Consider the following 12172-nt stretch of genomic DNA (forward strand, 5'->3'; position numbering starts at 1 on the left):
CCTGACTCCTCCCCTCCTGTGACCTCATCACAGGTCCTGTGCACACAGAGCAGCCATATATGTGGTGGCGGCTCTGCAGGTGGAGGTAGGTGCTGGAGATTCCCCATTACTGAGTGCGGGGGACATTAACCCCTTCAGCACTGAGACTCCTTTGGGGTTTTTGTTGCCACTTTATAAGAATCAGAACGTTTTTGTCCTATTCCCCGTAATAGATACAGACGACCCAACTATGGAAGACAGGAAGTGAGGTAACATATTCTCATAGTACAAGGCCCCTTTCTTACCCCTCACATAGTGTAATGCCCCCATTATGCCACTGTAAGCAGGTTTCTGCCGCCACAACCAGCTGCCTCGGGCACTGTCCCATGTCCTGGTACCTCAGATTCTTACCTGGCACTCCGTTCCTTTGCTTGGTGCAAAATCTGTTCTGGCTTTGGGGCTGTGGCCTTTATAATATCAGGAAACTGTTATCAAGGTCACCTGCCCTGGAGTACCATCCGGACTCTTCCTTCCTGAAACCTCCCTCTTCCCATTAATTCCGCAGGGTCCAGTCTGGACGGCAGATGACAAATCTTTTTGTACGAATGCCGCACAGCCGTGGGGATTCTTTCTCCTTATGACACACCTTTTTACACCCCTTATGCAGTATATATGTTGCCTCTCACGCAGTATCATGTTTCCACAGTACTGGCATCTATCATACAAAAGATATTTCCACACTAGCGCCATAATGTCCAGACAGCACTGCCATTCCCCCACTTTCTAATGTTCCCACAGTATTGCCCACTACATGAGCAATATGGAACCATCTACCTCACCGACTACCTCTGACCTCCGACAGCTAATTAGAAAATACTCTTAATTAATAAACCCCTCTACTGATGTGGAACTCAGGGGTTCAAGAGAGGCCTGGATGTCTTCCTGGAGCGTAACAATATTGTATCTTACAGTTATTATATTCTTTAGAAGGACGTAGATCTGGGGATTTATTCTGACGGAATATAGGCTGAACTGGATGGACAAATGTCTTTTTTCGGTTTTGCTAACTATGTTACTATGTTATTCTCTTAGCCTCATTCTTAGTGCAGATACTAATGAACCCAGGATCTATGAGAGATTTACCATATGATAGTTGGATAGGCAGGAGTGTATCATCCAAAACGGTAGCCCACTCAGTCACTATGATGTCCATGAATTGAGAGGGCTCGGTGCAGCTCAGCACTGGTCACCTCCTTCCCATCATCACAATTTCAGCGATATTCACACTCCCATAACGGCGATGCCATTGAATAGAATAGAGAATCGGGAGTCAAAAGCTCCTGATCCACCATTCATCCTTTGCCTGTGAGTCTGAGACTCTGTGCACTACAGGCACAATGACGTCACTACATCACACCTGTAGTATGGAGCCTCTGTACTCACACTGCACAGACAGGAGCAGTGCACCTCGGGAACAGGGTTGGATGAGTAGTGTGTTTTTTTTAAATATCAGGAATTGTGAGGCATAATATTAAGAGAAGAACTGTTTGGGCTCTCATACTGAGTGTATGGCTGGTAGGGGCCATTATACTAAGTAAGGGACTGTACTTAGTGTAGGGACTGTAAATGCCTCCATACTGAGTGGGAGTCTTTATTTTCTGTGGCAGGTTGTGGTGGCCATAATACTGTGTGAGGTGCTGTATTAGCTGGGAAACACACATTCGCCAGAAGACTCGCTACACTCATCAGGAGGGCGTTAAACTAGAAGAAGAGGGGACGGGAAGAAAAACATTAGACTTGAACAAAGAAGACCCAGGAAAACATACTCAGAAGGGAGGTAAGAACATTTCTAAAACAATCCACAGCGAGGAGATTGGAACAAAACAAAATCCTCTAAACTGCATGCTCGCAAACGCCAGAAGCCTGACAAACAAGATGGAAGAACTAGAAGCAGAAATATCTACAGGTAACTTTGACATAGTGGGAATAACCGAGACATGGTTAGATGAAAGCTATGACTGGGCAGTTAACTTACAGGGTTACAGTCTGTTTAGAAAGGATCGTAAAAATCGGAGAGGAGGAGGGGTTTGTCTCTATGTAAAGTCTTGTCTAAAGTCCACTTTAAGGGAGGATATTAGCGAAGGAAATGAGGATGTCGAGTCCATATGGGTCGAAATTCATGGAGGGAAAAATGGTAACAAAATTCTCATTGGGGTCTGTTACAAACCCCCAAATATAACAGAAACCATGGAAAGTCTACTTCTAAAGCAGATAGATGAAGCTGCAACCCATAATGAGGTCCTGGTTATGGGGGACTTTAACTACCCGGATATTAACTGGGAAACAGAAACCTGTGAAACCCATAAAGGCAATAGGTTTCTGCTAATAACCAAGAAAAATTATCTTTCACAATTGGTGCAGAATCCAACCAGAGGAGGAGCACTTTTAGACCTAATACTATCTAATAGACCTGACAGAATAACAAATCTGCAGGTGGTTGGGCATCTAGGAAATTGCGACCACAATATTGTACAGTTTCACCTGTCTTTCACTAGGGGGACTTGTCAGGGAGTCACAAAAACACTGAACTTTAGGAAGGCAAAGTTTGACCAGCTTAGAGATGCCCTTAATCTGGTAGACTGGGACAATATCCTCAGAAATAAGAATACAGATCATAAATGGGAAATGTTTAAGAACATCCTAAATAGGCAGTGTAAGCGGTTTATACCTTGTGGGAATAAAAGGACTAGAAATAGGAAAAACCCAATGTGGCTAAACAAAGAAGTAAGACAGGCAATTAACAGTAAAAAGAAAACATTTGCACTACTAAAGCAGGATGGCACCATTGAAGCTCTAAAAAACTATAGGGAGAAAAATACTTTATCTAAAAAACTAATTAAAGCTGCCAAAAAGGAAACAGAGAAGCACATTGCTAAGGAGAGTAAAACTAATCCCAAACTGTTCTTCAACTATATCAATAGTAAAAGAATAAAAACTGAAAATGTAGGCCCCTTAAAAAATAGTGAGGAAAGAATGGTTGTAGATGACGAGGAAAAAGCTAACATATTAAACACCTTCTTCTCCACGGTATTCACGGTGGAAAATGAAATGCTAGGTGAAATCCCAAGAAACAATGAAAACCCTATATTTAGGGTCACCAATCTTACCCAAGAAGAGGTGCAAAACCGGCTAAATAAGATTAAAATAGATAAATCTCCGGGTCCGGATGGCATACACCCACGAGTACTAAGAGAACTAAGTAATGTAATAGATAAACCATTATTTCTTATTTTTAGGGACTCTATAGCGACAGGGTCTGTTCCGCAGGACTGGCGCATAGCAAATGTGGTGCCAATATTCAAAAAGGGCTCTAAAAGTGAACCTGGAAATTATAAGCCAGTAAGTCTAACCTCTATTGTTGGTAAAATATTTGAAGGGTTTCTGAGGGATGTTATTCTGGATTATCTCAATGAGAATAACTGTTTAACTCCATATCAGCATGGGTTTATGAGAAATCGCTCCTGTCAAACCAATCTAATCAGTTTTTATGAAGAAGTAAGCTATAGGCTGGACCACGGTGAGTCATTGGACGTGGTATATCTCGATTTTTCCAAAGCGTTTGATACCGTGCCGCACAAGAGGTTGGTACACAAAATGAGAATGCTTGGTCTGGGGGAAAATGTGTGTAAATGGGTTAGTAACTGGCTAAGTGATAGAAAGCAGAGGGTGGTTATAAATGGTATAGTCTCTAACTGGGTCGCTGTGACCAGTGGGGTACCGCAGGGGTCAGTATTGGGACCTGTTCTCTTCAACATATTCATTAATGATCTGGTAGAAGGTTTACACAGTAAAATATCGATATTTGCAGATGATACAAAACTATGTAAAGCAGTTAATACAAGAGAAGATAGTATTCTGCTACAGATGGATCTGGATAAGTTGGAAACTTGGGCTGAAAGGTGGCAGATGAGGTTTAACAATGATAAATGTAAGGTTATACACATGGGAAGAAGGAATCAATATCACCATTACACACTGAATGGGAAACCACTGGGTAAATCTTACAGGGAGAAGGACTTGGGGATCCTAGTTAATGATAAACTTACCTGGAGCAGCCAGTGCCAGGCAGCAGCTGCCAAGGCAAACAGGATCATGGGGTGCATTAAAAGAGGTCTGGATACACATGATGAGAGCATTATACTGCCTCTGTACAAATCCCTAGTTAGACCGCACATGGAGTACTGTGTCCAGTTTTGGGCACCGGTGCTCAGGAAGGATATAATGGAACTAGAGAGAGTACAAAGGAGGGCAACAAAATTAATAAAGGGGATGGGAGAACTACAATACCCAGATAGATTAGCGAAATTAGGATTATTTAGTCTAGAAAAAAGACGACTGAGGGGCGATCTAATAACCATGTATAAGTATATAAGGGGACAATACAAATATCTCGCTGAGGATTTGTTTATACCAAGGAAGGTGACGGGCACAAGGGGGCATTCTTTGCGTCTGGAGGAGAGAAGGTTTTTCCACCAACATAGAAGAGGATTCTTTACTGTTAGGGCAGTGAGAATCTGGAATTGCTTGCCTGAGGAGGTGGTGATGGCGAACTCAGTCGAGGGGTTCAAGAGAGGCCTGGATGTCTTCCTGGAGCAGAACAATATTGTATCATACAATTATTAGGTTCTGTAGAAGGACGTAGATCTGGGGATTTATTATGATGGAATATAGGCTGAACTGGATGGACAAATGTCTTTTTTCGGCCTTACTAACTATGTTACTATGTTACTGTGTGGGGTCTGTGGGGGTCATAGGAGGGAGACATCACATATAACGTTCTGAAGAAATGCAAAGTTATAATTGCAGTGGGAATCTGAACTCCAGGCAGGAAGCATAGCAGAAACAAAGAGCAGTGTGAGATGGTTAGCTTAGGTTTGCTGGATTATTGTGGCTTGTAATAAAAGTTATGTACCGGAAAAAGTAACCGGAAAGTTCCTGACTCTGCATAATGCAGAAGAAGCATTTTATAGAGTGATGAGCCTGCTATCTGATGTATATACTTCTCATCAAGTTCTTGTTTACTAAAGGAAAGTTTGTTTTTGGATTTTGGTCTCCCTCATTCATCTCCATTCCATATGGTCTGGGCCTTCTAAGTACAATGGCAGCCTGTGGTCTGCAGAGTCGGGAGATATGACTTTACTAAGTATATATATTTATATATATACAGTACAGACCAAAAGTTTGGACACACCTTCTCATTTAAAGATTTTTCTGTATTTTCATGACTGTGAAAATTGTACATTCACACTGAAGGCATCAAAACTATGAATTAACACATGTGGAATTATATACTTAACAAAAAAGTGTGAAACAGCTGAAATTATGTCTTATATTCTAGATTCTTCAAAGTAGCCACCTTTTGCTTTGATGACTGCTTTGCACACTCTTGGCATTCTCTTAATGAGCTTCAAGAGGTAGTCACTGGGAATGGTCTTTCAACAATCTTGAAGGAGTTCCCAGAGATGCTTAGCACTTGTTGGCCCTTTTGCCTTCACTCTGCGGTCCAGCTCACCCTAAACCATCACAATTGGGTTCAGGTCTGGCGTATCACCCCATCACTCTCCTTCTTGGTCAAATAGCCCTTACACAGCCTGGAGATGTGTTTGGGGTCATTGTCCTGTTGAAAAATAAATGATGGTCCAAATAAACGCAAACCGGACGGAATAGCATGCCGCTGCAAGATGCTGTGGTAGCCATGCTGGTCCAGTATGCCTTCAATTTTGAATAAATCCCCAACAGTGTCACCAGCAAAGCACCCCCACACCATCACAACTCCTCCTCCATGCTTCACGGTGGGAACCAGGCATGTAGAGTCCATCCGTTCACCTTTTCTGCGTCGCACAAAGACACGGTGGTTGGAACCAAAGATCTCAAGTTTGGACTCATCAGACCAAAGAACAGATTTCCACTAGTTTAATGTCCATTCCTTGTGTTCTTTAGCCCAAACAAGTCTCTTCTGCTTGTTGCCTGTCCTTAGCAGTGGTTTCCTAGCAGCTATTTTACCATGAAGGCCTGTTGCACAAAGTCTCCTCTTAACAGTTGTTGAAGAGATGTGTCTGCTGCTAGAACTCTGTGTGGCATTGACCTGGTCTCTAATCAGAGCTGCTGTTAACCTGCGATTTCTGAGGCTGGTGACTCGGATAAACTTATCCTCAGAAGCAGAGGTGACTCTTGGTCTTCCTTTCCTGGGGCAATCCTCATGTGAGCCAGTTTCTTTGCAGCGCTTGATGGTTTTTGCCACTGCACTTGGGGACACTTTCAAACTTTTCCCAATTTTTCGGACTGACTGACCTTGATTTGTTAAATTAATGATGGCCTCTCGTTTTTCTATATTTAGCTGCTTTTTTCTTGACATAATACAAATTCTAACAGTCTATTCAGTAGGACTATCAGTTGTGTATCCACCAGACTTCTGCACAACACAACTGATGGTCCCAACCCCATTTATAAGGCAAAAAATTCCAATTATTAAACCTGACAGGGCACACCTGTGAAGCGAAAGCCATTCCTGGTGACTACCTCTTGAAGCTCATCAAGAGAATGCCAAGAGTGTTCAAAGCAGTCATCAAAGCAAAAGTTGGCTACTTTGAAGAACCTAGAATATAAGACGCTTTCAGTTGTTTCACACTTTTTTGTTAAGTATATTATTCCACATGTGTTAATTCATTGTTTTGATGCCTTCAGTGTGAATGTACAATTTTCATAGTCATGAAAATACAGGAAAATCTTTAAATGAGAAGGTGTGTCCAAACTTTTGGTCTGTACTGTATATATATATATATATATATATATATATATTATATTATTATTTTATTTTTATTTTTTTAAAGTTGGGGGCCCAATTCCAGCTATTGCTGTCGGACCTTTGATTTCTATCTACTCCACTGTGTATAGGATAATAAAATTGTTATGGACGAGACTTAACATTGTGCAGTGACTCTGTTTTCCTTATAGTGATGGATATTTCTTGTTGCTATAATTGTGATTTTTTTTTCCCCTCTGATTAGTGTGATCATACAACATACAAGCCTCTGATGGCTCCAGTGATATACTGTAGTGCCGTGTATCATCACTGCTGTCAGTGTAATACTAACAGTCCAATACACATGAGATATGTCACGATAGGACTGGCGAGTAAACTGGGACCAGGGGCACCTTTCCTGGTGCTAACAATAGGGGGCACCCTAACTCGCCCTGTTCCCCGGGATACCTCAGATGGCGAGGATGCCGGGGCTTCCGCCCTTGCCCTGTCTCCTAGCAGCAGCCCTGCGATAATCCCTTTCCCTCACCCTGGAAAGAGAAGCGCTACCATGTACTGCAGTACACCAACCTGACAAATAGGGGAACCAAGACAAGGGTAAAAGAAAACTCCACTCACACAAAATATACTCTCACAAACAACAGAGGTATCCACCAGGGTGTGAAGGAAGGGGGGAAGAAAATAAGGCAGGTAAGGATGAGGAATTTCCATTCGAACAAACCAACTCTCGCACAATAATCTCCTCCAGCTCTACAAACACCAGCTTCTCCCTCTCCAGATCTTTGTAGCAAGTGCTAACTCAGACAAGGACCTGCCCAGCAGGCCTAGCTTTTATAGGAGAGATGAGTGGTTAACTGAGCACAGCTGAATGCAGGGATTTCCACATGGCCGATTAACCCCTTTCCTGCTGAAAGAAAACAAACACATTTAATACAGACACTGCGGTCTTCTGGCTCTGCTCTGTTGCGGTAAACCCGTGACAAGATAAATGTTGGCTGAATGGTCATTTGGCAGACAGCTATCTCTCCCGATTCCCCCATACACACAAATATTCCAGCTTTCCTGTGGTCTGTATGAGAGAGTCGCCTCCAGACTCCTCTAGCAGAGGATTATCTACAGGAAGAACAAACGGATTAGTCTCTGAAATTCAGGATGCCAGATCCTTCTCTGCACTGACATCATCTGTCGGGAGGCCCCCAAATACATTATATAGTTGCCCGAACCCCCTGAAATAATTTCATGTAGCTTTAGTCTAATGTGTATGGGGGCGTTAAAAGGTAACTTATTGGACGCTGCCTCTGGCCCAGACTAATACACATTTCTGGTGTTTTTCTTGTAATATAGAAAAGCCTAAGGTCAGAAATAAACCCCATAAAATACACTGTATGTGGAGACTTTGGGATCAAATAATTTCTTTCCGTGGTGTTTGTGCAAACAAAAAGCTTTTATAAAAGCCTCAAACTTCTGTGTGTGAATCAGACCTGAGATCTAACGTGATAGAAGATTACAGTGCGGGGAAGACGGGAAACCTTCATATAGACGGCCGGTGGTGCTGGAGTCAGTGACGGACTCTGGACAAATATGTTTCTACAGCAGTAATAGAAGATGATGTCGTCCTCATCATGTAGTAGTTATTTCTCCTGTCACGTGTAATGAATATCTCCTGCAGTATTGCTAATGCCGATTCCAGTGTCGGTAAATGAGACGAGAATTAGCGTTATGGAAGATGAGTCTATAATAATAATAATCTTTATTTTTATATAGCGGTAACATATTCCGCAGCGCTTTACATTTTTTGCACACATTATCATCGCTGTCCCAGATGGGGCACACAATCTAAATTCCCTATCAGTATGTCTTTGGAATGTGGGAGGAAACCGGAGTGCCCGGAGGAAACCCACGCAAACACGGAGAGAACATACAAACTCTTTGCAGATGTTGTCCTTGGTGGGGTTCGAACCCAGGACTCCAGCGCTGCAAGGCTGCTGTGCTAACCACAGCGCCACCGTGTCTATGAGGAACGTATTCAGCTGCCGACTCCGAGGAACAAACTACTGAAATTTTATGATGTCACATCGACTCATCTTCTCTTTCAGGTCTCTACAATATCAGATCCTCTCAGTGAAGATCTTCTATATTACAGAATTTTCGTGATTTACCCATCAAAGATAGAAATGGACAGAGACAAGATGGCGGAGAGGATATTACACCTCACCCTAGAGATCCTCTTCCGGATTACTGGAGAGGTGAGAGATCCTGATGATATCACATTACATCATTCTTATCTATGGGAATAACAGATGGACAGAATTGGAGAGGTGAGGACTCTGGAAATGTCTGTAGTGAGATTTATTAATGTGTCTCTCCATAACCAGGATTACACAGTAGTGAAGAAGACTTCTAGTGAGCGCTGTCAGGACCCTGTGTCTGAGGGATGGGGAAGACCCCTGAGCACAATCATGGGGCCTCCACCTCACTCCCTGATACATGAGGATATCAATGACCAGAAGATCCTAGAACTCACCTACAAGATGATTGAGCTGCTGACTGGAGAGGTGACACTGCTGGGAATGCTGGGACGTTATACAGTAACAATATGAAGGAATCGGGATGATGGTATCATTGTATGTGTCAGGTTCCTATAAGGTGTCAAGATGTCGCTGTCTATTTCTCCATGGAGGAGTGGGAGTATTTAGAAGGACACAGAGATCTGGACAAGGACATCATGATGGAGGTTCCCCAGCCCCTCAAATCATCAGGTAATAGACAGGACTAACTATACACTACCTATAATTATCTGTATGTAAAGAATGAATTCTGTCCCTGTATTTGTTTTTTTCAGATCTATCTAGTAAAAGGACAACACCAGAGAGATGTCCCCATCCTCCTCTTCCATGGGTCTGTAAACAAGAAGATTATCAGGATCATCAGGTAGATCCAAGGAAGGTGTCATGAGATCTCCCCTATGATGTGTAGGCAGCTGTGAAGGTCTTGTGCTCAGTCTTGTTTTATTTATTGTAATGAGAATGGTGGAGATGGCAGGATTAGAGCTGATCTTATATGTGACTTCTCCATCTGTGAGTGACTTATACAATATTTGTTTTAGGGTGAAGATCTGACCCGTATTAATACTACAGAGACATATGTAAGGGGTGATGAGCGGTGTAAAGAGGAGATTCCTACATATGACTACCCAGGTGAGTAGTGACCACTAAATGCAGAGAAGTTACAGATTCTTCTCAGTCACCGGCTGCTTTATCGGTGGTGTAGTCCAGCTGTATCGCAAAAGTGTGATCGCCATTTTGCCTCTAGACCACAACATTCTCCTCCATCCAAAACTGTTCAAATGACTTAGGGCATTGAAATCCTTTTCTATAGAACTTACAACCTGGATTCACCAACCCCCTGAGATTAGGAGAAGCTGGTTCTTACCTGCCCAGATCTGTAAACTACAAAGCCAAATGATAGTGCATGTAGAATGTGCTGACAAATTATAAAATCACTTGAAGAAAAATATTATGATGGGCTTGTAAGTGAAAGCAGAGGGTAATGATGCTGTAGGCTTTCTAGAACCCTGATACCTTATTGGATGAATCTACCTTCTCTCCCTTCTGTGCTGCTGAATGTGCTCATATGGTTCCTACAAGACCAGGTCCAGCCTTTCTGGTTAAACTTCAGTTTAATAATTTACAACATTAATTGTGCAGTGAGGCCAAGTGTGAATTTCTGTACTATAACAACAGAGTTTCCCTTTTTCTTGACCTTTCAATTTCTTTTAAAGCCGACTAACTTCAAACAGGATTGTGATAAACTACATAAAACACATTGCACCTGTGCCATGATATATCTCTAAGCTGTGCGTGGTTGATGGCTGTAATATACATTTATTCACGCCTGCAGAAGATGTGTTGGCATGGCTCGAGCCCTGGTTTCATGGAAGCAGTCCACACCATAAATTGCATTGTGTTTTCGATCCTAAGGGATTGAGATTACTGCGCAATCTTTCACGATATTGGGAGCAATAAATAATTTCAGAACTCAGTGGCTCCAATGATCCACCATGAATAAGTTCAACTCCGGTTTAGTGTTGAGCTCTTTCCCCAAATATATGTTGTAGTTGGGGATATAACTTTTTTATTCTATGGCTTTTTTACAGGTTAATTCTGTATGATAGTTGGATTGTGGTGGGATTGGCCTGCCTTATTTACAGGTCCTTCTCAAAAAATTAGCATATAGTGTTAAATTTCATTATTTACCATAATGTAATGATTACAATTAAACTTTCATATATTATAGATTCATTATCCACCAACTGAAATTTGTCAGGTCTTTTATTGTTTTAATACTGATGATTTTGGCATACAACTCCTGATAACCCAAAAAACCTGTCTCAATAAATTAGCATATTTCACCCATCCAATCAAATAAAAGTGTTTTTTAATAACAAACAAAAAAACCATCAAATAATAATGTTCAGTTATGCACTCAATACTTGGTCGGGAATCCTTTGGCAGAAATGACTGCTTCAATGCGGCGTGGCATGGAGGCAATCAGCCTGTGATGTGGTGCCAATATTCAAAAAGGGCTCTAAAAGTGAACCTGGAAATTATAGGCCAGTAAGTCTAACCTCTATTGTTGGTAAAATATTTGAAGGGTTTCTGAGGGATGTTATTCTGGATTATCTCAATGAGAATAACTGTTTAACTCCATATCAGCATGGGTTTATGAGAAATCGCTCCTGTCAAACCAATCTAATCAGTTTTTATGAAGAGGTAAGCTATAGGCTGGACCACGGTGAGTCATTGGACGTGGTATATCTCGATTTTTCCAAAGCGTTTGATACCGTGCCGCACAAGAGGTTGGTACACAAAATGAGAATGCTTGGTCTGGGGGAAAATGTGTGTAAATGGGTTAGTAACTGGCTTAGTGATAGAAAGCAGAGGGTGGTTATAAATGGTATAGTCTCTAACTGGGTCGCTGTGACCAGTGGGGTACCGCAGGGGTCAGTATTGGGATCTGTTCTCTTCAACATATTCATTAATGATCTGGTAGAAGGTTTACACAGTAAAATATCGATATTTGCAGATGATACAAAACTATGTAAAGCAGTTAATACAAGAGAAGATAGTATTCTGCTACAGATGGATCTGGATAAGTTGGAAACTTGGGCTGAAAGGTGGCAGATGAGGTTTAACAATGATAAATGTAAGGTTATACACATGGGAAGAGGGAATCAATATCACCATTACACACTGAACGGGAAACCACTGGGTAAATCTGACAGGGAGAAGGACTTGGGGATCCTAGTTAATGATAAACTTACCTGGAGCAGCCAGTGCCAGGCAGCAGCTGCCAAGGCAAACAGGATCATGG

The 12172-nt window shown here is 42.0% G+C and overlaps 2 protein-coding genes across 2 annotated transcripts in view; both read left to right on the top strand.

Annotated features, from left to right (window-relative positions):
- LOC138666512 (zinc finger protein 721-like) overlaps positions 1-12172 on the top strand; it is a 620944-nt gene that overhangs the window by 533628 nt on the left and 75144 nt on the right. The gene's annotated exons all lie outside the window — the stretch shown is intronic.
- Positions 31-9965, top strand: LOC138663702 (gastrula zinc finger protein XlCGF66.1-like). The gene is made up of 6 exons (XM_069750004.1): positions 31-85; positions 1647-1816; positions 8896-9045; positions 9175-9354; positions 9435-9730; positions 9906-9965. Exons 3-5 carry the CDS (start codon positions 8974-8976, stop codon positions 9573-9575), a joined length of 393 nt encoding a protein of 130 aa, XP_069606105.1. The 5' UTR covers positions 31-85; positions 1647-1816; positions 8896-8973; the 3' UTR covers positions 9576-9730; positions 9906-9965.

The sequence above is a fragment of the Ranitomeya imitator genome, chromosome 2 (genome assembly GCF_032444005.1).
Source record: "Ranitomeya imitator isolate aRanImi1 chromosome 2, aRanImi1.pri, whole genome shotgun sequence".
Classification (NCBI taxonomy): Eukaryota; Metazoa; Chordata; class Amphibia; order Anura; family Dendrobatidae; genus Ranitomeya; species Ranitomeya imitator.

What these genes read in the sequence shown, in the direction of transcription:
- LOC138663702 (XM_069750004.1), top strand. Translation starts at nt 8,974, where the DNA reads ATGGACAGAGACAAGATGGCGGAGAGGATATTACACCTCACCCTAGAG. An exon ending in TCTTCCGGATTACTGGAGAG is followed by an intron (nt 9,046 to 9,174) that starts GTGAGAGATCCT and finishes CTCCATAACCAG; the next exon opens with GATTACACAGTAGTGAAGAA. An exon ending in TTGAGCTGCTGACTGGAGAG is followed by an intron (nt 9,355 to 9,434) that starts GTGACACTGCTG and finishes TGTATGTGTCAG; the next exon opens with GTTCCTATAAGGTGTCAAGA.